Source organism: Daphnia pulicaria, chromosome 6, assembly GCF_021234035.1.
Source record: "Daphnia pulicaria isolate SC F1-1A chromosome 6, SC_F0-13Bv2, whole genome shotgun sequence".
Classification (NCBI taxonomy): Eukaryota; Metazoa; Arthropoda; class Branchiopoda; order Diplostraca; family Daphniidae; genus Daphnia; species Daphnia pulicaria.
In genome coordinates, this window is record NC_060918.1 from 14,474,884 (window position 1) to 14,499,991 (window position 25,108).

The 25,108-nt window shown below is 42.4% G+C and overlaps 1 protein-coding gene and 15 non-coding genes across 16 annotated transcripts; 1 reads left to right on the forward strand and 15 right to left on the reverse strand.

Annotated features, from left to right (window-relative positions):
- Positions 1 to 1,857: 1,857 nt before the first annotated feature.
- On the forward strand, positions 1,858 to 8,156 carry LOC124342103. The gene is made up of 2 exons (XM_046795073.1): positions 1,858 to 7,942; positions 8,029 to 8,156. The coding sequence occupies exons 1-2, from the start codon at positions 1,858 to 1,860 to the stop codon at positions 8,154 to 8,156; spliced, it is 6,213 nt and encodes a 2,070-aa protein (XP_046651029.1).
- A 12,820-nt stretch (positions 8,157 to 20,976) lies between these two features.
- On the reverse strand, positions 20,977 to 21,058 carry Trnas-aga. The gene has a single exon. It is a non-coding gene; the product is annotated as a tRNA-Ser (tRNA).
- A 98-nt stretch (positions 21,059 to 21,156) lies between these two features.
- On the reverse strand, positions 21,157 to 21,240 carry Trnal-cag. Its single transcript has one exon. It is a non-coding gene; the product is annotated as a tRNA-Leu (tRNA).
- Positions 21,241 to 21,332: 92 nt separating this feature from the next.
- Positions 21,333 to 21,420, reverse strand: Trnat-ugu. Its single transcript is given in 2 exon segments — positions 21,333 to 21,368; positions 21,385 to 21,420. It is a non-coding gene; the product is annotated as a tRNA-Thr (tRNA).
- A 67-nt stretch (positions 21,421 to 21,487) lies between these two features.
- Positions 21,488 to 21,593, reverse strand: LOC124346259. Its single transcript, XR_006919825.1, has one exon. It is a non-coding gene; the product is annotated as a U6 spliceosomal RNA (small nuclear RNA).
- Positions 21,594 to 22,213: 620 nt separating this feature from the next.
- On the reverse strand, positions 22,214 to 22,295 carry Trnas-aga. The gene has a single exon. It is a non-coding gene; the product is annotated as a tRNA-Ser (tRNA).
- Positions 22,296 to 22,393: 98 nt separating this feature from the next.
- Positions 22,394 to 22,477, reverse strand: Trnal-cag. Its single transcript has one exon. It is a non-coding gene; the product is annotated as a tRNA-Leu (tRNA).
- Positions 22,478 to 22,569: 92 nt separating this feature from the next.
- Trnat-ugu lies at positions 22,570 to 22,657 on the reverse strand. Its single transcript is given in 2 exon segments — positions 22,570 to 22,605; positions 22,622 to 22,657. It is a non-coding gene; the product is annotated as a tRNA-Thr (tRNA).
- A 67-nt stretch (positions 22,658 to 22,724) lies between these two features.
- LOC124346260 lies at positions 22,725 to 22,830 on the reverse strand. Its single transcript, XR_006919826.1, has one exon. It is a non-coding gene; the product is annotated as a U6 spliceosomal RNA (small nuclear RNA).
- Positions 22,831 to 23,450: 620 nt separating this feature from the next.
- Positions 23,451 to 23,532, reverse strand: Trnas-aga. Its single transcript has one exon. It is a non-coding gene; the product is annotated as a tRNA-Ser (tRNA).
- Positions 23,533 to 23,630: 98 nt separating this feature from the next.
- On the reverse strand, positions 23,631 to 23,714 carry Trnal-cag. Its single transcript has one exon. It is a non-coding gene; the product is annotated as a tRNA-Leu (tRNA).
- A 92-nt stretch (positions 23,715 to 23,806) lies between these two features.
- On the reverse strand, positions 23,807 to 23,894 carry Trnat-ugu. Its single transcript is given in 2 exon segments — positions 23,807 to 23,842; positions 23,859 to 23,894. It is a non-coding gene; the product is annotated as a tRNA-Thr (tRNA).
- Positions 23,895 to 23,961: 67 nt separating this feature from the next.
- LOC124346350 lies at positions 23,962 to 24,070 on the reverse strand. The gene has a single exon (XR_006919903.1). It is a non-coding gene; the product is annotated as a U6 spliceosomal RNA (small nuclear RNA).
- Positions 24,071 to 24,663: 593 nt separating this feature from the next.
- Trnas-aga lies at positions 24,664 to 24,745 on the reverse strand. The gene has a single exon. It is a non-coding gene; the product is annotated as a tRNA-Ser (tRNA).
- A 98-nt stretch (positions 24,746 to 24,843) lies between these two features.
- Positions 24,844 to 24,927, reverse strand: Trnal-cag. The gene has a single exon. It is a non-coding gene; the product is annotated as a tRNA-Leu (tRNA).
- Positions 24,928 to 25,019: 92 nt separating this feature from the next.
- Trnat-ugu lies at positions 25,020 to 25,107 on the reverse strand. Its single transcript is given in 2 exon segments — positions 25,020 to 25,055; positions 25,072 to 25,107. It is a non-coding gene; the product is annotated as a tRNA-Thr (tRNA).
- Between the last annotated feature and the right edge of the window lies 1 nt (position 25,108).

The window sequence follows — 25,108 nt, forward strand, 5'->3', positions numbered from 1 at the left end:
ACAGTCTTTTCATCACCAAAATCTCAGTAAAGTAAAAGTTTGCAGATGAAAAGACTGCGAATAAGAATTTCTGCTGGGATGGCCCAGTTTTGGGAAATGATTCTTATTCGCAGTCTTTTCATCAGCAGAATCTCAGTAAAGTAAAAGTTAGCTGAAGGAAAGACTGCGAATAAGAATTTCTGCTGGGTTGGTCAGGTTTTGGGAAATTATTCTTATTCGCAGTCTTTTCATCAGCAGAATCTCAGTAAAGCACAAGTAAACTGAAGAAAAGACTGCGAATAAGAATTTCTGCTGGTATGGTCCACTTTTAGGAAATAATTCTTATTCGCAGTCTTTTCATCTACAAAATCTCAGTAAAGTAAAAGTTTGCTCAAGAAAAGACTGCGAATAAGAATTTCTGCTGGGATGGTCCAGTTTTAGGATATTATTCTTATTCACAGTCTTTTCATCAGAAAAATCTCAGTATTAAAGTAAAAGTTTGCTCAAGAAAAGACTGCGAAAAAGAATTTCTGCTGGGATGGCCCAGTTTAAGGAAATAATTCTTATTGACTCATGTTGTTTTGTATTTCAGCATTTGATTGGTGGCTTATTCATCGATTTCGCTGTGTATTTACGACCGCCTTTAAGTCAACGACTAAATTCAGGATTTGAATTCTAAGGTAATCTGATTTTCCGATACCATTTCTAGATATAGTCTTAATCATCAATGTTGAAAGCTTTGTTAAGTGTGGGTAAATCTTGGTTATGTGTGTCATTAATTATGAATTGATTGTGTTTTCAGTGTTTTGGTTTCATCATGTGATCTAAACTTAAGGTATCAAGTATATTTTAGCTTCTGTATATCATTTTGGGGTCATTGATTTTCCATACTTTGGTATACGTCGGTGGAGTATTGGATAACGTTCGCTTCCGTACTAAGAGGTTTATCCTTCACATCTAGATTAAGTCAATTCTGTTTTTTGGTTTTGAATAAATGTCTGTGATTGATAACTATGTGCTATGCCTTGCATCTACTTGAAAAAAAAAACAACTGCTAGAAATCGCCAGCTTCCGGCTATTTTGTCGTCGAATTGATTTTTCATGTCATCGGCCCGTGGTGCTGTGGTTAGCGTGGCGGATTTCAAACAATGAGGTTGATGGTTCAAAACTGATTCCGTGAAAAAAAAAATAAATTGTTTATTTCAAAACTGTGTTTCTTTCACTGAACTTGGTGCATTTGTGTTGCTTTTGTGTTTTAATACTAATATGTGTTTTTTTGTTGCCATTCTTCAGCGGGATCTACAATATTCGAGTCGCCGGTTATTCCAACTTCGAGATGTCTTCCAGCTTCCTACAGCATCACAACACTCATTTCTCAAGTAAAGTACTTTCCGAATTCCATCAATTTAAAGTCCGTAGCATGTTATCTTAGCCTGCTAAAGACTTAATAGTTGTGGTGTCCGACGGTTTTCAGCCAATTTGTGCTGGTCTTGGTGTAGCGGTTAGCATTATGGCTTTCAAACAGCCACAATTGCGATTGAAATCCCGATCAAGTCAGCATCAAGTTGAGCGTCAATGAAAATAATTGTATTACTTTTGCCATTTTTGGAGGTATGTCTTTTGTGTAACGAACAGTCGACAACCGGAGAGGAGCTAACCTGCGATGCGTATTTGTTTATCAGATGTGAACCTTAACCGGGCTGTACCACTGGGATATTGAGCACCGGGTGTCGACGGCTTATGTTCGTATTTGTGTTTAGTTTTAAGCTTTTTGAACATTTGTGCGGTGTAAAGTCCTCCAAAAGCCCTCCAAAAAGCCCTCCACTGATAGTAGCGAATTTTTTTTGGAAAATTAGGGGTTATTTTGCTGATCTGAAAATGCCACCGCGTCGCGAATTAACTCGAGAGGAAAAGGATGAGAAGAATAGGAAGGCTAGGGAAAAAAGAAGTCTCGAAGACCCGGAGGCAAAACAAGTTAGATTGGCGGCTCAGAGGGAAAAGGCCAAGTTCGTCCGTGAAGAGAAGCGTCGTCGGCTCAATCCCGAAGATGATCAGGCTGCAAAGAATTTGAAGGCGCAAAAGGCGAGAGAAGACCGTCAGGCAGAGGCACCTGACGAAAGAGCGTTCAGGCAGAGGTTAGATGCGGACCGGAAAAGAGTCGCCCGTGCTAGCGAGACGGGAGTTGAGCATCAAGCTAGGCTGCTCGATCAAAGAATCCGGCAGCAACTCCTTAGGCAGGAGCAGAATGAAGAAGATGATCGTGCTCGACTGTTGGCCGAGGAGGAGCGGGTAGCAGTTCTTCGGCACGGAGAACAAAATCTGCACGAAGAAGAAAATCGTATTCGATTGGATGCTGAAGCAGAGCGGCAGGCTGGTCTTTTTCAATCAGAAGAAAATCGTTTGCGATTGGAAGCCGAGGCAGAGAGGCAGGCTGGTCTTCTTCAAACAGAAGAAAATCGTGTTCGATTGCAGGCCGAGGCGGATCGGCAAGCTGCCCTTCGTCAACAAGAAACGGCATCTATCTTGCGAGCGATGAATCAGAGAACAACGTCTGATCGTTCAACGGTTGTTCTTGCCAATGATGCTGTGGCAGAGCGTCCAGCAAGACAACAACACCAGGCAGGAAAGACAGCTGTCGGCAACCGAGAAACTCCTGAAGAGCAACGAGCTCGATTGCAATCCCAGGCATTACGGATGAGAATTCTGCGGCAAGATGAATCTGAAGAAGAGAGATCAGCTAGGCTTCGAGATCAGGCCTTGAGGCAAAAAGCTCTGCACCACGAAGAATCAGAAGCAGAAAAGTTGGCTCGACTACGGGAACAGTCATTACGGCAAAAAGCTCTGCGGAACGAGGAATCGGAAGCAGAGAAATCAGCTAGGCTACGCGAACAGGCTCTGCGGCAAAGTTCCTTGCGTAGCGAAGAATCGGAAGCAGAGAAAGCAGCTAGGCTGCGTGAAAAGGCTCTGCGGCAAAGTTCTCTGCGCAACAAGGAATCGGAAGCCGAAAAATCAGCCAGGCTTGGCGCACAGTCTCTGCGGCAAAGTTCTCTGCGCAACGAGGAATTGGAAGCCGAAAAAGTAGCTAGGCTGCGCGAACAGTCTCTGCGGCAAAGATGTCTTCGGAATCAAGAAATTGAAGCAGAAAATGCGGCACGACTTCGTGATCAATTAGTCCGTCAGGAAGGTTTACGCGACAACGAAACTGAAGAAAGCAATCTTTCTCGACTTCAGGATCAGTCATCACGCCAGGAAGTCGTACGAGAAAAGGAAACCACAACGGAGCGAATAGAGCGCGCCATCTCTGATAGATTTCGTCAGCAAGTCAATGTGTTCGACGAAATTGAGCAGGAAGGTCGCGTTGAACACTCTGATTTCATGGCTGATTACAGAGCGACCGAGAACGAAGAAGAAACTGCTATGAGGCGTGAAGAGGATCGGCTTCGAACAGAGTTACGTCGAGAACTTGAAGAACAACGAGAGCGAGAAAACGAAGAATTGCGAGCCAGGGATGCACTTGATCATGGCGAAATTAATCCAATTGAAAATGAAGAAGACGAAGCTCTTCGTTTGCAGTTGATGACTGAACGCGACCGGCGTGGAAATCCAAGAACTCATCGGCAGGCTTGCAAAGAAATCGTGGCAGAGGACCGCGTTCACCTGCATGATTGCGGAGATTTGACCAAGATTTGCTCGGAATGTGATGCCAAACATTTCGCGAAAGAAATGCCGAAAGACAAGAAGTTCCAGCAATGCTGCGCAAAGGGTAATGTCATTCTTCCACCTGCTAAGCCGTGTCCAGAACCATTGGCCAGCCTCTTGCAAAACCGGCATCCCAAATCGAAACATTTCATGAAGCAGATTCGAAATTACAACAGCGCCCATGCTTTCGCCTCTATGGGAGCTAATTTTTCAACGCCGCCGGGTCGCGGCCCGACCTGTGTACGCATCCATGGTCAGATTTACCACCAAACTACTCCTCTCGGTCAGACGGCAAATCCCAGATACTCTGATTTGTATTTTTTGGATTCTGCGCAGGCTACTGATTTCAGGGCGAATATCGAAATGATGTCAGGTTGTTGTAGAACTTTGATGGAAGAGCTGGACGCTATGCTTCGAGAAATGAATCCTTACGCCTTGACCTACAAGATGATGCGTCAGGTTCTTGAAGAAGAATACGTTCAACGTCAAGCTGAAAATCTTCCTCACTACACTATCGGCATGATCATCACTTGCGATAGGAGAAATGTCGACCAACGAAGATACAACTGTCCAACGGTCAACGAAATTGCTGTGGTTTTCAAAAGCACTGACGGTGAACCACCAGCCTACAGAGATATTCGTGGCCATCTCTACATTCCCGTCAGAGGCCGACGATTCATCCAGATTGACACAAAAAAGGTTATGTGTGATCCGATGTGTTACCCACTTTTATTTCCGAACGGTGACGACGGTTGGCAAATCAACATCCCTTATACCACCACCAGACGGAGAGAGAGAGATGAAGCGGCAGCAATGGCCATGATTGTTGAAGAAGATGAAGAGGAGCAGATTGATCCCTTGTGTCTCAACCCCAGAGTTTTAATTCGTGAGGAAATGGCCGCAGCAGATGGCAATGCTGTGATTGAAAATGAGACAGGTGAAGAACAAGAACCAGAAGCGGACGAGGAGAACGACGATCGACCACCGAACAGAAACAGAGGCCCACGCTCAAGAGTGACGCAAGCCGAATTTTACAGTTCGCGCATATCAGTTCGTGGTGATTTCAACAACGTTTTGGCTGGGGGTCCCGTCACTCAGATGTATTTTGTCGATTCTTACGTCAAGACCGAGGGGAGTCGCCTAGATTGGCTCAGACGAAACCAGAAAGAGCTGCATGTTGAGCGCTACTGCGGTCTGATGGATTACATCAACAATCGAGCAGAGAGAGCAAATTTGGCAGTTGGCTCGATCTACATTCTCCCTTCGTCTTTTATTGGCAGTCCTCGAGCCATGAAACAAAATTACCAAGACGCTATGGCAATTTGTGGAAAATTTGGCAAACCGACTTTTTTTGTGACGTTTACCTGCAATCCCAAGTGGAGGGAAATTGTTGCTAATATCCCAAACTACTTGACGGCTTCCGATCGTCCCGATATGGTCGCAAGAGTATTCCACTTGAAGAAGAAAGAGTTGGTCGACGACATCGAGAAAAAGCAAATATTGGGTTTCGCCGTGGCCAGAATCGAAGTCATCGAATTTCAGAAACGTGGACTGCCTCATTGCCACATGCTGGTGTGGGTCGACAGCCGTGACGCTCCTTCGACACCAGAGGATATGGATAAGACCATCTGCGCTGAAATTCCCGACAAGACACTCTATCCAAGACTTTACGACTCTGTTATGGCTCACATGATTCACGGTCCGTGTGGAGCCATCAACAAAAATTCTCCCTGCATGGATGAAGAGGGCTGCAGTAAAAAGTTCCCCAAAGACTTCAACGAAGAGACTATGATCAATGACAACGGCTATCCGACGTATAAAAGAAGAAACACTGGTGTTGTACATCGTTTGAAAAGGGGGCACACTCACTATGAAGTGGACAACCGATGGGTTGTTCCTTATAACCCTTGGTTGCTACTGAAATATGATTGTCACATCAACATCGAGTATTGCGCCAATATGACCACTGTCAAGTACATCTTCAAGTATGTGTACAAAGGTCACGACTGCAGCAACATTGAATCGAAAACTGGAACGCATCAGCAGGCTGGAGAAGAAAACGAGCAGGTTTTTGTTTGGGACGAAATCTCCACCTTTACGGACACCCGTTACGTCAGCGCGCCAGAAGCCGCCCATAGAATCTTCAAGTTTCCTCTCAGCGATCGTTCTCATACCATCACCCGACTAGCCGTGCATCTGCCTCTTGAACAGTCCGTCTTTTTCCAACCGGGCAACGAGGAACAGGCAGTCATCAATGCCGCGACCAAAGAAACGACGTTAACTGCTTGGTTCATCTTGAATCGGGATAATGAAGAAGCGAGACAGTATTTTTACCGAGAAATTGTCCATCATTTCTGTTTCGTTAGGTCGGGTGAACGTTATTATTGGAAACCTCGAAGAAGAAATATTAAAATCATAGGCCGCTTATATACCGTGGGCGTCCGTCAAGTTGAGCGATACTGCCTTCGCTTGCTTCTCATCAACGTCAGAGGATCAACCAGCTTTGAAGATCTCCGCACGGTCAACGGTGTCCTTCTACCGACGTTTAAATCAGCCGCTTCTGCTTTGAATTTGCTGGAGGACGACAGCGTTTGGGAGAAGACCTTGGACGATGCCGCCGCCTTTGAAATGCCGGAGCGATTGAGACAGCTCTTTGTCGATGTCTGCCTCTTTTGCAATCCTACCGACGCTCTTCATCTCTTTGATCGGTCTCTGCCCCACCTTATGGAAGATTTCATTCGAACTGGTCACGATGCGGAAGTCGCCAAAAACTTGACTTTGAAATGGATTCAAGACAAGTTGATTCTCCACAATAGAACAATGGAAGAACTCTCTTTGCCTGTTCCTGACTTTCAGCTTATTCGCCAAATTATTGAAGCTCAACTCGAAGAGAATACTGCAATTACCCGGATAGAAAAGAGACGATTGGGTGAACTGATGGTTACTCAATTGAACGAAGGTCAACGAGCCGCCTATGATCAAGTCATGGCTGCCATCAACGACAACAACAACTCAGTTCCCCATCAGTATTTTTTGGATGGTCCTGGAGGTACTGGCAAGACCTTTTTGTACAACACTCTGATCACCGTACTGCAAGGCCAAGGGAAGACAGTCATCGCCGTCGCTTCTACCGGCATCGCTTCTACGTTGTTGATTGACGGCTCAACATACCATTCCCAATTTAAGATCTACCCTCCAATTACCGAAGTTACCAGATCGAAAATTGTAGATGGAAGCACTCTCGCTAATTTGATTTTAAGTGCCGTTCTCATCATTTCCGACGAAGCCACAATGAAGACAAATCACGCTCTCGACGCTTTTAATTTCCTCTTTCAAAAATTGGAAAAGAAAAATATACCTCATGGTGGAAAAGTCCTTCTTCTTGGTGGTGACTTTCGTCAATGTTTACCAGTCGTCCGACATGGAAACAGGGTGAAGGTGGTGGAAGCTACAATCCGAAATAACGCAACGTGGCCTCTGTTTCGTCATCTTCGTCTAACCCAGAATATGCGTACCGTGGCCGGCAATCAAGACTACGCTGACTGGCTTATTCAGCTTGGAAACGGTACTCTGCCAACGAATCCAAGACTTAACAATCCCAATCTCATCGAAATTCCTGCCGAATTTCTGGACTTTGGACGGAATTTGATTGAGTACGTCTTTGGTGTTCCTTCTCTTCTTTTGGATCCAGAGGTATCTCAGCAGATTTGCAGTCGAGCCATTCTCTGTCCGAAGAACGAAGACTGCCTACGGATCAACAATCAGATCATCAAAGACATGCCTGGAATAGTTCATCAGTACAAAAGCATCGACACGATTGATTCGGACGATCCTGAAGAAATTGCCAATTATCCAACCGAGATTCTCAACACCTTTAATGTGTCCGGAATTCCCACTCATGTTCTCAAGTTGAAAGTGGGAGCCATCATCATTCTGCTCAAGAACATTGATTCGCGTAAGGGTCTCTGCAATGGCACCCGTCTCATCATCAGGGCCCTCAGAGAAAATCTGATCGTTGCAGACATCGCTTCCGGCAAGAACAAGGGTCACACGGTTTACATCCCGCGAATGACGCTGTCGCCCACCGATTCCGATCTTCCTGTCATACTCAAGAGGCTCCAGTTTCCTGTGCTGTTGGCATTTGCCATAACCATCACCAAGTCACAGGGCCAGACTTTTGATCGTGTCGGCATTTTCCTCCCGGAGCCTGTCTTTTCTCACGGTCAGCTGTATGTGGCTTTTTCACGTGCAACATCGAAAGAAGGTTCATAAATATTTTTTATAGATTTTTGTTTACTTCTTTTACTTTATAGAATGTTTTACTTTTTTTATCGGGGAAAAAACCCACAGGTGTCAAAGTTGAAATAGCTGAATCTGCAAAGCAAGGACGGCTTTTGAGAAATCACCTGACAGCCACTGAAGAGGAAAAAGAGAAAGTATTCACCGTCAATATTGTTTACAAAGAAGTCCTTTTGTAAACACATCATCATCACACAGTTAAACGACTTAATCCTTTATACCATTCTTCCGTAGTCAACCCCTGAAAACCTTCTTGGATCCCTTTTTCCTTTCTATTCCTTTCTTTCCCAGCTTTCTAAACCCAAGAGGAACTAAATTCCGCCTCGGTCTACGGGCCAAAAAATGGAGCACGGGCATGGCCATGGGGTAGTACCCATGTGCGCTCAACCGTGAATTAATAATATTAAAGTGTAGCAATAAATACCCAAAATAATAAAAAAACAACAAAAAATTCAAAATTTTCGCCAATGAAAAATATTTTAAAAGTGTTTTACGAGTTTTACACATCGGCAAATGGTGTACTGGATAGCGTACTTGCTTAAGGACAGTAATGGTAACGGTTCAAACCTGGCTGAGTGCCGTTATATTTTTATATATTCTTCGGATTTCAAAGCTGATAGAATTCAAAGTATCGCACTTATAATGATGATGCCAAGTATTATTTCGCCGTTTATAAACGCTATAGCCACTACACTTTTTTTTTATTTATCTGTTAATTAAACATCGATTGATTGAAACGACCATTCGAACAATAATTCTCCCGCTTTGCTCATGCCGGGCGATTAATACAACCTTAAAATAAACCTTAAAAATGGTCCGATAAATAGTCCAACAGATTTGATCACATCGATTGATGAGTGACATCACTGAAAAAAGATTACGCGTTGATGGTTCAAACCCACAGTCGGCTAATATCTTTCTGATGTAAAGAATAGCACGAGTAGTGACCGAATGATGTTTAGAGATCGGTAGCGATTTTAAAAAATGTCTTCAAATCCAAGGACTTTAATTTTGCTCCAGCTGAGCGATATCCATGACAATATGTAAGTATGCGCTATGCACCTGGTCACGTCGGAACTTTATTAACCTCACCGCTGTTGGTGTAGTGGTTAGAGCATTGGATAGGTAACTCTAAGGTCGGTGGTTCAAACCCACTCTCGGCGAACAACTGTATAATAATGCGAAGATTTTCAATATCGAATATTTCAAAAACCGATGCAAATAAATTGGTTTTGCCCTTGATGTGTTGTTACCATGACAATGTATAGTTATGCGCTAAAATGCTGGTCCCGTTGGGAATTCAGTTTCACCACCGCTGTTGGTGTGGTGGTTATAGCATTGTATTGGTAATTCTAACGTTGGTGGTTCAAGCCCACTCTCAGCTAACAACTATGTAATGAAGCAAATCGTCTCACAATTGAGTAGTTCTAATACTGATGCCTATTAATCGATTTTGCTCACGCTGGGTGATAACCATGACTTTGTGTGAGTATGCGCTGTCCACTTGGTGACGTCGGGACTGTTAACGTTTATAAACACCGCTGTTGGTGTAGTGGTTATAGCATTGTATTGGTTATTCAAAGGTTGATGGTTCAAACCCACTCTCGGAAAACAATGATTAAAAGTAGCAAATAGTCTCTCATTTGAGTAATTCTTTTACTTATGCCGATTAATCGATTTTACTCACACTGGGCGATAACTATGACTATGTGTGAGTATACGCTTTCAACTTGATGACATCGGGACTGTTGAGGATTATGAGCACCGCTGTTGGTGTAGTGGTTATGACATTTGCTTAATAATACGAAGGTTGGTGGTTCAAACCCACTCTGGGCAATTAACAATCTAATGAAACAAATAGTTTCATAATTGAATAATTCTGATAGTGATGCCTATTAATCGATTTTGCTCACGCTGGGCGATAACCATGACTATGTGTGAGTATGCGCTGTCCAACTGGTAACATCGGGACTGTTGACGTATCTCAGCACCCCTGTTGGTGTAGTGGTTATAACATCGGATTGGTAATACAAAGGTTGGTAATACCATTGTAAATAAAACGCTTTTGCTCTCGCGCTATACATTTGGTCAAATTGGAAAATCGTCTTAAACACTGCTGTTGGTGTAGTGGTTATAGATTTAGATTAGTAAGAAAAGGTTGATGGTTCAAACCCACTTTCAGGCAAATAACAATCGAATGAAGAAAATAGTTTCCGCAACGGTGAATTCTTACACTGATGCAAATTAATCGATTTTGTTCTTGCTGGGCGATGAACCTCACGTTGGTTATTTTACCGCCATAGGCAATTGCTCTTTTGAAAAGTTTGCATAGACAATGAAACTGTTGGTATAGTCAGAATTACTCGAGAAAAAATAACAGGAGATTAACAACAAAATGTAAGCAACAGCCATTCGTTTCGGCCCTGAATTTGCTATTTAAGACAGTTTACTGGCTTACGACTATCCATTCGTCGAGCTGATAAGCTTGCTTTTCTATATTCACCCAAAGAATGGTGGTTCAAACCCACTCTTGACAAACAATTGTCTAATGAAGCAAATAGTCTTAATTTCGCTAAATGCAAACTCCGATGTAAATAAAACGCTTTTGCTCACGCTGAGTGATAACTATGACAATATGTAAGTATGCGCTATCCACCTGGTCACCTCGGAAAATGATTTAAATAACGTAGTTGGTGAAGTGGTTATGGCATTGAATAGGTAAATTAAGGGTTGGTGGTTCAAATACACTCTCAGGAAAACAACATTGGAATGAAACAAATAGTTCCAGAAACGATAAATTCTTACACTGATGCAAATAAATCGATTTTGTTCTTGCTGGGCGATGATACTGAAAATTTTAAAGAATGCACTACCCATTAGGTCCCGTCGAGACTTGCATTGAATTATGCTTATTAATATTAATTTAATAATGCACCCATTTTCGTTTATTTTTGCTGACCATGACAATATAGATGTATGCAGAATCCATTTGGTCACATCAAGACTTGCAACCAAACACCGCTGTTGGTGTAGTGGTTATAGCATTGGATTGATAACTCAAAGCGTGGTGGATCAAACCTACTTTCGGCCAACAACCGTCTAATGAAGCAAATTGTCTCAATATCGATAAAGTTAAACTACGATGATATTGAAACGCTTTTGCTCACGCTGGGTGATAACTATGACAATGTGTAAGAATGCGCTATCCACCTGGTCACGTCGGAACTTGAATATATACACCTCTGTTGGTGTAGTGGTTATAGCATTGGATTGGTAATTCAAAGGATGTCGGTTCAAACCCGATATCGGCAAAAAAAAGTAGCCAAAATATGGCATGCAAATGAATCGGAAGTAAGAAATCATAAAAAGATTTGACACTGTTACAATTTTGTCCGCAGATTAAATGACGATTTATAGCAATTCTGACTACATTCTTTCACAACTCCAAGGCTCAGTGGTTAGAGCGTCGGATTCAAGATTCAGCGGACCAGTGTTCAAACGATACTCAAGACAGTAACCAATAATTGAAGAAAAAACGTGCAGGTAATTAATAGGAAAGGGATAAATAGATGGGTAAAGTAAAGTGGGAACAAATACAGTAAATATCGATAAATGTCAAGTGGAACACATCCAAATTCTGAATAAAACACAAATCCCCGGTACCAAATCCCTCGAAAAAATACAAGTCCAAAAAAACCTTACAACCCCAACGGGCTTACAGAGAAAAACGACAGATTCCTAAAATGAAACCAAAATATCACGTAAAAAAGTACAAGTCTAAAATCACACCCAATATACCCAAAATTGTGTCAAGTCCAACACAACCAAATTCTGAATAAATATAAGTCCCAAAAATAAACCCAAATGCCACCGATACTTGGTTGCAACGAAAAAAAAAATAAGTCCAAAAAAAAAAACCAAAAGACCGTCTGGCTCACGGTGGAAGATGTAAAAGTCCATAAATGGATGAAAAACTAAGTCCCGGGCAGTAAGGAATCGGGCAGTGAGATTATACGAGTGGCGTTTTGCTCCATGTGTACTGTGCTGTGCGCTTGGGTGATTGCGTCTAGCAAGGTGGTTCGCCGTCCTTGGACGGGCATCTGGTATACTAGTCTCTCGTGTATCGCCCGTGGTCCATCCAATTCAACCTTGACTTTGTCTGTGATGATGTTTGTTTGTCGGTTTGTTTGTTTGTTATCACCAAGCATCCAACTTTGCTGTTTGTCTGTAGCGGCGAGACGCATCCAGGTGCGAAAGATTAGAGACATGAGGCGCATACATCGTTTAAGGCGCATCACACTCGTGACACACATCCGTCTCCCTCATTGCGCGTTGGTGCCTCTTTGCATCTGTGCTTCACATTGTCTATGTGTGTGTGTGTACACCACCCGGGATCGAACCAAGTGGGGGGAAGGTTGGGGGTTGGAGATTTTGTTTTTTCCATTGGTAATCATCACACAATGTCCTCTATTAATTTGTATCGAGTGTTGGGTTTGAACCATGGCTTCGAATACTTGGTGGGTCCGATAGCGTTGCAACACGGTCCTCACCTCATACTCTAACCACTACACTATCAGAACTGATATTCATTCCAAGTTGAAACTCCATACAACTGCTGTCGTTGCGACTTTTGGTGCTTTTATAGTGCGCTTCCACACACTACATCAATCCATCCCATGGCTTGCTACCGTATTTCATCGGCTCATGGTATAGTGGTTATAGTACTCGCTTAGCATGCGAGAGGTCCGAGGTTCGATCCCGGATCAAGTCATCACATTCGATTTTAATGAATTGAAAGTAATTATTTGAAATTAATGGTCACTTATCTCGGGGATTGAACCCGAGTCCTCCGGCATGGTTAGCGAACGCTCTAACCACTGGACCACCAATTGATATCAGATGTCAACTTCAACTTCAAGTGGCTCGACACACACATGTCACACACAGCTATGTGGCTCGCCGTGAGAGACGAGACGCAAGGCATCGTCGACTCATGATTCTGCATATAACCCTTGCTATGTTGATACTTTCCATCAGCTCATGGTATAGTGGTTAGCGTGCTCGCTTAGCATTCGAAAGGTCCGAGGTTCGAACCCGGATCAAGTCACATTCGATTTTAATGAACTGAAAGTAATTATTGGAAATTAATGGTCACTTATCCCGGGGATTGAACCCGAGTCCTCTGTTATGGTTAGCGAACGCTCTAACCACTGGACCACCAATTGATACATGATTGTTACTTCAACTTCAAGTGACTCGGCACACACACACATGTCATCTATGCGGCTCGCCGTGAGAGACGAGACGCATGCCATCGTCGACCCATGATTCAGCATATAACCCATGCTATGCTGCTACATTCCATCAGCTCATGGTATAGTGGTTAGCGTCCTCGCTCAGCATTGGAGACGTCCGATGTTCGAACCTGGCTCAAGTCACAATCAATTTTAGTGAAATGAAAGTAATTATTTGAATATAATGGTCACTCATACCGGGAACTGAATCCGAATCCTGTGACATGGTTAGCGAACACTTTAACCACAGGACTACCAATTAATATTTAATTGATACTTAAACTTCAAGTAATTTTGAACACACAAATACATCAGCTATGTGGCTCGCCGTGAGAGACGAGACGCATTCCGTGGTCGACTCATTACTTTGATTTGGCTCACGCCGGGTATATAATAATAATGCACCCTATTTGTCTCACGACGGGCTGAAAGTAATTCACCCGATATATTGCTACTAACGGGCGATAAATTATTCACCCAGTTTTGCTAGCGCCTTACGGGCTTAAAGCTACATTGCTCACGCTAGGCTGAAAATAATCAATTCTATGCTGCTCACACCGGTCACGACATAATTCACCCTACGATGCTCACGACGGGATGAAAATAATGCACCCCACATTGCTCACGCCGGACATAAAAACACTCATTGTATTTCGCTATCGGCGGGCTGAAATTTATTCACCCTATTTCGTCCATGGCGGGCTGACCATTATTCACTCTACGATGCTAACGACGGGCAAAAATAATTCATCCCACGTTGCTTACTACGGGATTAAAATAATACACTCTATTTCACTCACACCGGGCTCAAAATAATTCACCCTATTTCGCTCAGGGCGGGCTGAAAATATTTCACCAAATATTGCTTACTCTGGGATTAAAATAATTCATCTCACATTAATCATGGCGGGCTGAAAATAATTCACTCTATTTCACTCGCGGCAGGTTGAAAATATTTCACTCTATTTCCCTTTTACTGGCTTAAAATTAGTCAACCCAGGTTGATCACGCCGGGCTGGAAATATTTCGCCGTGTGTTGCTCTTGACGGGCTGAAAAAAATTCCCCTTCCATTGATCATGACGGGCTGAAAATATTAAACCCTTTGCTGCTCACACCGGGCTGAAAAATATTCACCCTATTTCACTTTCGACGGTCTGAAAAGAATTTACACCAAGTTTCTCACGACGGGCTGAAAATAGTTTGCTCCATTTCGCCCACGACGGGCTGAAAAGAATTCACCCTATTTCACTCACAGCGGGCTGAAAATAATTCACTCTATTTCGCTAACGCCGGGCTTAAACTAATTCAATATATTTCGCTCACGAAGCGCTGAAAATAATTCAACCTATTTCACTCACAGCGGGCTGAAAATAATTATCCCTATTTCACCCACGACGGGCTTAAAATAATTTACCGTACCTTGCTCACGCCGGGCTTAAAATAATGCAGCCTTCTTCGTTTATTTTCGTTGAATATGACAATATAGATGTATGAACTATCCATTTGTTCACATCGAGACGTGAAACGAGATATCGCTGTTGGTGTAGTGGTTATAGCACTGGATTGACAACTCAAAGAATGGTGGTTCAAACCCACTCTCAGCGAAAAAATGTGTAATGAAGTAAATAGTCTCAATATCGATAAAGTCCAATTCCAATGTGATTTAAAAGCTTTTTCTCAAGCTGGGTGATAACTATGACCATGTGTAAGTATGTGCTATCCACCTGGTCACGTCAGAACTTGATTATATACAACACTGTTGGTGTAGTGGTTATAGCATTGGGTTGGTAATCCAAAGGATGTCGGTTCAAACCCGCTTTCGGCAAAATACAATAAGTTGCTAAAATATGTCATGTAAATGAATCGCAAGTTGGGTATGAATAAAGATTTGACACTGTTACAGTTTTGTCCGCACATTAAACGACGATTTATAGCAACTCTTGCAACATTCATTCACAACTCCATGGCTCAGTGGTTAGAGCGACGGATTCAAGATTCAGCGGACCAGTGTTCAAATGACACTCAAGACAGTAACAAGTTAAATGAAGAATACACGGGCAGGTAATCAATAGGTAAGGGATAAATAGATGGGTAAAGTAAAGTGGGAACAAATACAGTAAATATCAATAAATGTCAAGTGGAAGACATCCAAATTCTGAATAAAACACAAGTCCCCGGTATCAAATCCCTAGAAAAATTACAAGTCCAAAAAAACCTAATAACCCCAACGGGCTTACAGAGAAAAACGACAGAGTCCTAAAATGAAACCAAAATATCACGTAAACAAGTACAAGTCCAAAATCACACCCAAAACACCATAAATTGTGTCAAATCCAACACAACCAAACTCTGAAAAAAGCAAGTCCCGAAAATAAACCCAAAATTGTGTCAAATCCAACACAACCAAACTCTGAAAAAAGCAAGTCCCGAAAATAAACCCAAAGTCCACCGATACTTAGTTGCAACGAAAAAAACAAAGTCCACAAATCCACAAACAAAACCTAAAAGACCGACTGGCTCACGGTGGAAGATGATAAGTCCATAAATGGATGAAAAAACAAGTCCCGGGCAGTAAGGAATTGGGCAGTGGGATTATACGAGTGGCGTTTTGCTGCATGTGTGCTGTGCTGTGCGCTTGGGTGATTGCGTCTAGCAAGGTGGTTCGCCGTCCTTGGACGGGCATCTGGTATACTAGTCTTCTTTCTTCTTCTATCTTCTACTGCTCTTCTACTGCTCTTCTACTGCTCTATAAACCGCGGGCGTGGACAAGTGACCTTGGCGTGTCTGTGATTCTGTTTGTTTGTGTGTTTGTTTGTTTGTTTGTCCCCACCAAGGCCCAGAGTGGTTTGTCTGTATCGGCGAGACGCAACCAGTGGCGAAAGTTTCGAATTGAGTAAGCGAGGCGATACACACACACACGTCAGCTATCGTTTGTCCGTTTGCGCGCGCCCTTCCCACCACACACACACACACGGGCTTGAACCGTGTGCGTTTTTTTTTTTTTTTTTTTTTTTTTTTTTGGGACAGGGGGGGGGATTTGTTAGTAGTCGGGTAGGTGTTTTTTTCCATCGGTTATATGTCGATGTCCTCTATTAGCTTCGAGTGTACTACTTGGGGTTTGAACCATGGTCGGAGAGGTGCTTCCGCCGCACATCCGATAAGGATGGCATTGTCGCACACACTCTAACCACTACACTATCAGAACTGATATTTAGAACGAGTTGGAATTTGGACAGATGGTTGTTGTTGTGGTTGCGCTTCCCGTGTTTCGTGCGCGGTGCGCGTCGTTTGTCTTGGACATACATTTTTAAATCCAATTTCCTCTATTGCATTCCAACTCTCTCATGGTGTATTGGTTAGCGTGCGCGGCTATCATGCGAGAGGTGTGTGGTTCGATCCCGGGTCAGGGCGCTGTTACGAATTGTTAATTTACAATGTACAATTTTTTCAACTTAGAAATTGGTGTTTATCGGGATTTGAACCTGAAAACTCACGCATGGTAAGCGAACTCGCTAACCACTTGACCACCAATTGATGTTTAAATTTGATATTAATGACAAGTTATTTCAAACATTTCTGCGTCTCGCGTCACGTCGCTCATGACGCACAGGTGAGCGCTACGCGACGCACCGTGTCTCTAAGACATATTTTTACATCCAATTCCCTTTATAGATTTCATCGTTTTAATCGTGTATTGGATAGCGTGCTCGACTACCATGCGAGAGGTCTGAGGTTCGATCCCTGATCCAGGCGCTGTTATTATTTATTAATTTGCAATTTTCAATTTGCAGAAATTGGTGTGTCTATCGGGATTTGAACCCGAATACTCACGCATGGTAAGCGAACTCTCTAACCACTTGACCACCAATTGATATTTTTCCTTTGATCTTATTGACAAGTTATTTCAAACATATCTGCGTCTTGCGTCAAGTCGCTGATGACGCACAGGTGAGCGCGACGCGACGCACCGTGTCTCTACGACATATTTCTACATCACATTTCCTCTATTTACATCATCTCCTAATAGTGTATTGATTAGCGTGATCGGCTAACATGCGAGAGGTCCGAGGTTCGATCCCGGTCAAAGCACTGTTATGAATTGTTAATTTGTAATGTTCAATTTTCAATTTGGAAATTGGTGTCTATCGGGATTTGAACCTGAAAACTCACGCATAGTAAGCGAACTCGCTAACCACTTGACCACCAATTGATATTCATCACTGAGCTCAATTAAGAGTAGTTTCTAACATTTCGGCGTTCGTCAGACACGTCGCGTTGCTCTTGCCACACCCAGGTGAGCGCGACACGATGCACCGTAGCTCTACGACATATTTTTCCATCCAATTCACTCTATCAAATTCCATATCTCTCATGGTTTATTGGTTAGCATGCTCGCCTACCGTGCGTGAGGTTCGAGGTTCGAGGTTCGATCACGGGCAATATGTTGTATTATTACGAATTACGAATTAAGAAACAGAAATTCAATTATCAATTTAGCAATTGACTTCTAACGGGAATTGAACCCGAGTACTTACACATGGTAAGCGAACTCTCTAACCGCATGGCCACCAATTGGTATTGAAATTTGATCTCATTGAATAGTGGTCAATCTATGTTGCTCACGCCGAGCTGAAAATTATTCACCCTTCTTTGCTCACGACGGGCTGAAAATAATTCGCCCTATTTCTGTCACGACGGGCTGCAAATAATTCACCCTATTTGCTCATGACGGGCTGCAAATAATTCACTCTATTTCGCTCACGACGGGCTGAAAATTATTCAATCTATTTCGCTCACGACGGGCTGAAAATAATTCATTCTATTTCGCTCACGACGGGCTGAAAATAATTCACCCTACGTTGCTCACGCCGAACTTAAAATTATTCACCCTATTCCGCTCACGACGGGCTGAAAAGAATTCACCCTTATTTTCTCACGACGGGCTGAAAATAATTCAACAAAAGTCAATCACGACGGGCTAAAAGTTACGTGGGAAGATTAACTTTCTTGATTTGGCTCACGCTTAACAAGCAGCTACAAAGAATAGTTGTAAAAAAGTGAGAATGCGTTCGACGGGCGAAACGTGTTCAAGGTACACAAAACCGAGGACACCTTCACCGCGACTCAAGCCCGCGGGGGTGGGGCCCCCGAAGGGGCACCCCCGCGGCCGCGAGAGCTCGTGGTGAACGAATTCGAGGGAATTTTTCGGGTGAAACATAAGGTATCAGACATTCAATGACAATGGTTTAACTGGCAAATGATTTGTCCACGGGCAGGAAATTTAAGCGCAAGCTCACGCTTAACGGGCAGGAAATTTTAAAATTCCTTCAAAATACGCTGTGCCATGAGTTGATATATGAGAAATCTAATGGCAGTGGTTTAACTGGTAAATGCGTAACTGAGTTCGACGGGCGAAACGTTTTCAAGGTACCAAAAACCGAGGATACCTTCACCGCGACTCGAGCCCGCGGGGGTGGGGCCCCCGAAGGGGCACCCCCGCGGCCGCGAGAGCTTGTGGTGAAGGAATTCGAGGGAATTTTTCGGGTCAAACACAAGGTATCGGAGATTCAATGACATTGGTTAAACTGGCAAATGATTTGTCCACGGGCAGGAAATTAAATCTTTTAAACTGTTAAAAAACGGGCAGGAAATTTTAAGTGTTCTACAGAACACGTTGGGTGAAACATAATATCTACAAATTTGTTTACGTTGGGCCATGAGTAATTGCAACTAATTCGCTAACGACGGGTGATGAATTATTCTACCAATTTATTGCAAACGCAACTGTTCACTATCGATGTTGCCTCATATATGTCGATGACTTCCTCCCAAGAAAATACTTCAATAATTCTCAATAGCTATGTGGTTAGAGAACAGGACTCAAGAAACGATGGGCTGTTGTTCAAACCGGCAATGAGGTATACATAGACGAAAACAGGAAATTATGAGATATTCAGATTGAAAGCCAAGTAAATTATTTCAAACAATTTGTCAATTATTATCAATTATTATTTTAATAATTTATGAGTATTGAACCTTAAGACATAAATGTGCTATGCGAACACTCTAACCAATACACTACCAATCATATATTTCACTATTACCTTTCAAGTGGTTATTCGAATTTTATACGCAAAGCGAGTTTTGTAACTTACATTAAAAGACAGGAGCAAATACATTACGGGCCAAAGAATTACGTCGTTCGATTAATATTTATTGGTATTTAGAGCAAATCCGAATTGACTTAAGTGGCTGATGACTTTTCCCCCTGTTTAACTGATAATACAACTCAACAGCTCAGTGGTTAGAGCATTGGATCCAGGATACAACGGCCCGTTGTTCAAGCCCTCATCGAGATAAGTACGAGATACATGTGAGTCTAAGGGGAAGGATTACATGAGGAAGGAGTGTGCAGAGAAGGGATGGTGAGGGTGGGGATGGTGAGGGTGGGGATGGTGAGGGAGGGGATAGTGAGGGAGGGGATGGTGAGGGAGGGGATGGTGAGGGAGAGGATGGTGAGGGAGGGAAGATAGAGAGGGGGAAGGATGAGAGAGGGGAGGAAGATGGGAAAAAGTGGGAAGAAATAAATTGGAAGGGAAGAAAGTGAAACGGGAAGATGAGGAAAGAGAGGAAGAAGGAGTTGAGGATCAGAATGGGGTGTTTGACGGTCCAAACGTGGTCAAGATTCAAAAAACCGTGGAAAACTTCACCGAAACTCGAGACCGTGGGAAATGTGTCAAATACAATACAACCAAACTCTGAAAAATAAAAGTCCCAAAATAAAACCAAAACTCAACCGATACTTGCTTGCAACGAAAAAAAAACCAAGTCCACAAACAAAACCCAAAAGATCGACTGGCTCACGGTGGAAGATGTAAAAGTCCATAAATGGATGAAAAAAAAAGTCCCGGACAGTAAGAAATTGGCCAGTGGGATTATACGAGTGGCGTTTTGCTCCATGTGTACTGTGCGCTTAGGTGAACATGTCTAGCCGCCTGGTTCGCCGTCCTTGGACGGGCCTAGGTATACTAGTCTTCTCTGTATCGTTCCAATTTTAGTATATGTATTCCGTATGGAATACATTTCAATGTACCTCAGGCGATTACTTTATACCTGGTCGATTCACAACATATATTCTGCTGCAGTGTTAAATTAATTACTGCAAAAATCACTTTTTTATTGAATGTTATTATTTTTTGTTTGGAAAATGTCAAGTGAGTGATCATTCTTTGAATATTCCACAGTAACTGTATGTATGTTTGACAGTACTGTATCGATTTCCGCAAATGGCTTTCAATTTTATTGTCTATTTCGATGTTTCCAACGTGAATTTGCCTCATCATACATTTTCCACATGTGAAGATAGTGTTGCATACTTTTCTCGCAATCAGTCTTGAATTTGACTTTAACCTCTAATGTAATGATTCTATTGTGAATTTGGTTGATCTTAGACTGTACACTTGGCAAAAGAACTTTCTGCATACATTGTCATCATGTATCCCAGTAAATACTTTCATGTAAGAAAAGGAGGTTGGGTTATATAGTATGACAAAATCCTTCGAACCGGAGTTGAACCAGTGACCTATGGATATCAATTCTCATACAACCTACAGTCCACCGTTCTACCAACTGAGCTATCGAAGGGTTATGAAACCAGGTTTTTATTTCTGCCACACCTGTCGTGTAGAGAATGATGTGTCAAAGCGCAGATGGTAGGATTCGAACCTACGCTCCCAGAGGGAAACTGATTTCTAGTCAGTCGCCTTAACCACTCGGCCACATCTGCTGTTGGATTGTCCAAAAAAGGTGTTTTGAATCCTCCCTATATTGTCTTCTGGGTGGATTAGTTCATATAGCGGACTTGTGACAAAAGTGCTTTATGAGTGTCAGAAGAGGGATTCGAACCCTCGCCCAGAGAACTGGACTGCGACCTGAACGCAGCGCCTTAGACCGCTCGGCCATCCTGACATTATACTTTATCGTTTCACCTACCGAGCAATTGAGACCACCATTTCAACTATTCACGGATTATTGTTTTTCTTATGTATAAGTTTCCGATTTGCCTCCTATGAGAATTGAACTCATGACCACTAGTTGAAACCGCTACAGACTTACAAGACTAGTGCTCTGCCACTGAGCTAAGAAGGCTGGTAAATCATCGACTAAAACTTATGGTAAAGCTTATTTTATCAACATCCATGAAGGTTGGGGCGAAAAAAATGTGGAACGCTTCACGATTTTGCGTGTCATCCTTGCGCAGGGGCCATGCTAATCTTCTCTGTATCGTTCCAATTTTAGTATATGTATTCCGTATGGAATACATTTCAATGTACCTCAGGCGATTACTTTATACCTGGTCGATTCACAACATATATTCTGCTGCAGTGTTAAATTAATTACTGCAAAAATCACTTTTTTATTGAATGTTATTATTTTTTGTTTGGAAAATGTCAAGTGAGTGATCATTCTTTGAATATTCCACAGTAACTGTATGTATGTTTGACAGTACTGTATCGATTTCCGCAAATGGCTTTCAATTTTATTGTCTATTTCGATGTTTCCAACGTGAATTTGCCTCATCATACATTTTCCACATGTGAAGATAGTGTTGCATACTTTTCTCGCAATCAGTCTTGAATTTGACTTTAACCTCTAATGTAATGATTCTATTGTGAATTTGGTTGATCTTAGACTGTACACTTGGCAAAAGAACTTTCTGCATACATTGTCATCATGTATCCCAGTAAATACTTTCATGTAAGAAAAGGAGGTTGTATATAGTATGACAAAATCCTTCGAACCGGAGTTGAATCAGTGACCTATGGATATCAATTCTCATACAACCTACAGTCCACCGCTCTACCAACTGAGCTATCGAAGGGTTATGAAACCAGGTTTTTATTTCTGCCACACCTGTCGTGTAGAGAATGATGTGTCAAAGCGCAGATGGTAGGATTCGAACCTACGCTCCCAGAGGGAAACTGATTTCTAGTCAGTCGCCTTAACCACTCGGCCACATCTGCTGTTGGATTGTCCAAAAAAGGTGTTTTGAATCCTCCCTATATTGTCTTCTGGGTGGATTAGTTCATATGGCGGACTTGTGACAAAAGTGTTTTATGAGTGTCAGAAGAGGGATTCGAACCCTCGCCCAGAGAACTGGACTGCGACCTGAACGCAGCGCCCTAGACCGCTCGGCCATCCTGACATTATACTTTATCGTTTCACCTACCGAACAAACGAGACCACCATTTCAACTATTCACGGATTATTGTTTTTCTTATGTATAAGTTTCCGATTTGCCTCCTATGAGAATTGAACTCATGACCACTAGTTGACACCGCTACAGACTTACAAGACTAGTGCTCTGCCACTGAGCTAAGAAGGCTGGTAAATCATCGACTAAAACTTATGGTAAAGCTTATTTTATCAACATCCATGAAGGTTGGGGGGAAAAAAATGTGGAACGCTTCACGATTTTGCGTGTCATCCTTGCGCAGGGGCCATGCTAATCTTCTCTGTATCGTTCCAATTTTAGTATATGTATTCCGTATGGAATACATTTCAATGTACCTCAGGCGATTACTTTATACCTGGTCGATTCACAACATATATTCTGCTGCAGTGTTAAATTAATTACTGCAAAAATCACTTTTTTATTGAATGTTATTATTTTTTGTTTGGAAAATGTCAAGTGAGTGATCATTCTTTGAATATTCCACAGTAACTGTATGTATGTTTGACAGTACTGTATCGATTTCCGCAAATGGCTTTCAATTTTATTGTCTATTTCGATGTTTCCAACGTGAATTTGCCTCATCATACATTTTCCACATGTGAAGATAGTGTTGCATACTTTTCTCGCAATCAGTCTTGAATTTGACTTTAACCTCTAATGTAATGATTCTATTGTGAATTTGGTTGATCTTAGACTGTACACTTGGCAAAAGAACTTTCTGCATACATTGTCATCATGTATCCCAGTAAATACTTTCATGTAAGAAAAGGAGGTTGTATATAGTATGACAAAATCCTTCGAACCGGAGTTGAATCAGTGACCTATGGATATCAATTCTCATACAACCTACAGTCCACCGCTCTACCAACTGAGCTATCGAAGGGTTATGAAACCAGGTTTTTATTTCTGCCACACCTGTCGTGTAGAGAATGATGTGTCAAAGCGCAGATGGTAGGATTCGAACCTACGCTCCCAGAGGGAAACTGATTTCTAGTCAGTCGCCTTAACCACTCGGCCACATCTGCTGTTGGATTGTCCAAAAAAGGTGTTTTGAATCCTCCCTATATTGTCTTCTGGGTGGATTAGTTCATATGGCGGACTTGTGACAAAAGTGTTTTATGAGTGTCAGAAGAGGGATTCGAACCCTCGCCCAGAGAACTGGACTGCGACCTGAACGCAGCGCCCTAGACCGCTCGGCCATCCTGACATTATACTTTATCGTTTCACCTACCGAACAAACGAGACCACCATTTCAACTATTCACGGATTATTGTTTTTCTTATGTATAAGTTTCCGATTTGCCTCCTATGAGAATTGAACTCATGACCACTAGTTGACACCGCTACAGACTTACAAGACTAGTGCTCTGCCACTGAGCTAAGAAGGCTGGTAAATCATCGACTAAAACTTATGGTAAAGCTTATTTTATCAACATCCATGAAGGTTGGGGGGAAAAAAATGTGGAACGCTTCACGATTTTGCGTGTCATCCTTGCGCAGGGGCCATGCTAATCTTCTCTGTATCGTTCCAATTTTAGTATCAATGTACCTCAGGCGATTACTTTATACCTGGTCGATTCACAACATATATTCTGCTGCAGTGTTAAATTAATTACTGCAAAAATCACTTTTTTATTGAATGTTATTATTTTTTGTTTGGAAAATGTCAAGTGAGTGATCATTCTTTGAATATTCCACAGTAACTGTATGTATGTTTGACAGTACTGTATCGATTTCCGCAAATGGCTTTCAATTTTATTGTCTATTTCGATGTTTCCAACGTGAATTTGCCTCATCATACATTTTCCACATGTGAAGATAGTGTTGCATACTTTTCTCGCAATCAGTCTTGAATTTGACTTTAACCTCTAATGTAATGATTCTATTGTGAATTTGGTTGATCTTAGACTGTACACTTGGCAAAAGAACTTTCTGCATACATTGTCATCATGTATCCCAGTAAATACTTTCATGTAAGTAAAGGAGGTTGTATATAGTATGACAAAATCCTTCGAACCGGAGTTGAATCAGTGACCTATGGATATCAATTCTCATACAACCTACAGTCCACCGCTCTACCAACTGAGCTATCGAAGGGTTATGAAACCAGGTTTTTATTTCTGCCACACCTGTCGTGTAGAGAATGATGTGTCAAAGCGCAGATGGTAGGATTCGAACCTACGCTCCCAGAGGGAAACTGATTTCTAGTCAGTCGCCTTAACCACTCGGCCACATCTGCTGTTGGATTGTCCCAAAAAGGTGTTTTGAATCCTCCCTATATTGTCTTCTGGGTGGATTAGTTCATATAGCGGACTTGTGACAAAAGTGTTTTATGAGTGTCAGAAGAGGGATTCGAACCCTCGCCCAGAGAACTGGACTGCGACCTGAACGCAGCGCCTTAGACCGCTCGGCCATCCTGACATTATACTTTATCGTTTCACCTACCGAGCAATCGAGACCAACATTTCAACTATTCACGGATTATTGTTTTTCTTATGTATAAGTTTCCGATTTGCCTCCTATGAGAATTGAACTCATGACCACTAGTTGACACCGCTACAGACTTACAAGACTAGTGCTCTGCCACTGAGCTAAGAAGGCT

Bases quoted from the DNA above. Each gene is read 5' to 3' on its own strand.
- LOC124342103 (XM_046795073.1), top strand. From the start codon at position 1,858: ATGCCACCGCGTCGCGAATTAACTCGAGAGGAAAAGGATGAGAAGAAT. The intron at 7,943-8,028 runs GTTCATAAATAT...AAAAACCCACAG, and splicing joins ACGTGCAACATCGAAAGAAG to GTGTCAAAGTTGAAATAGCT.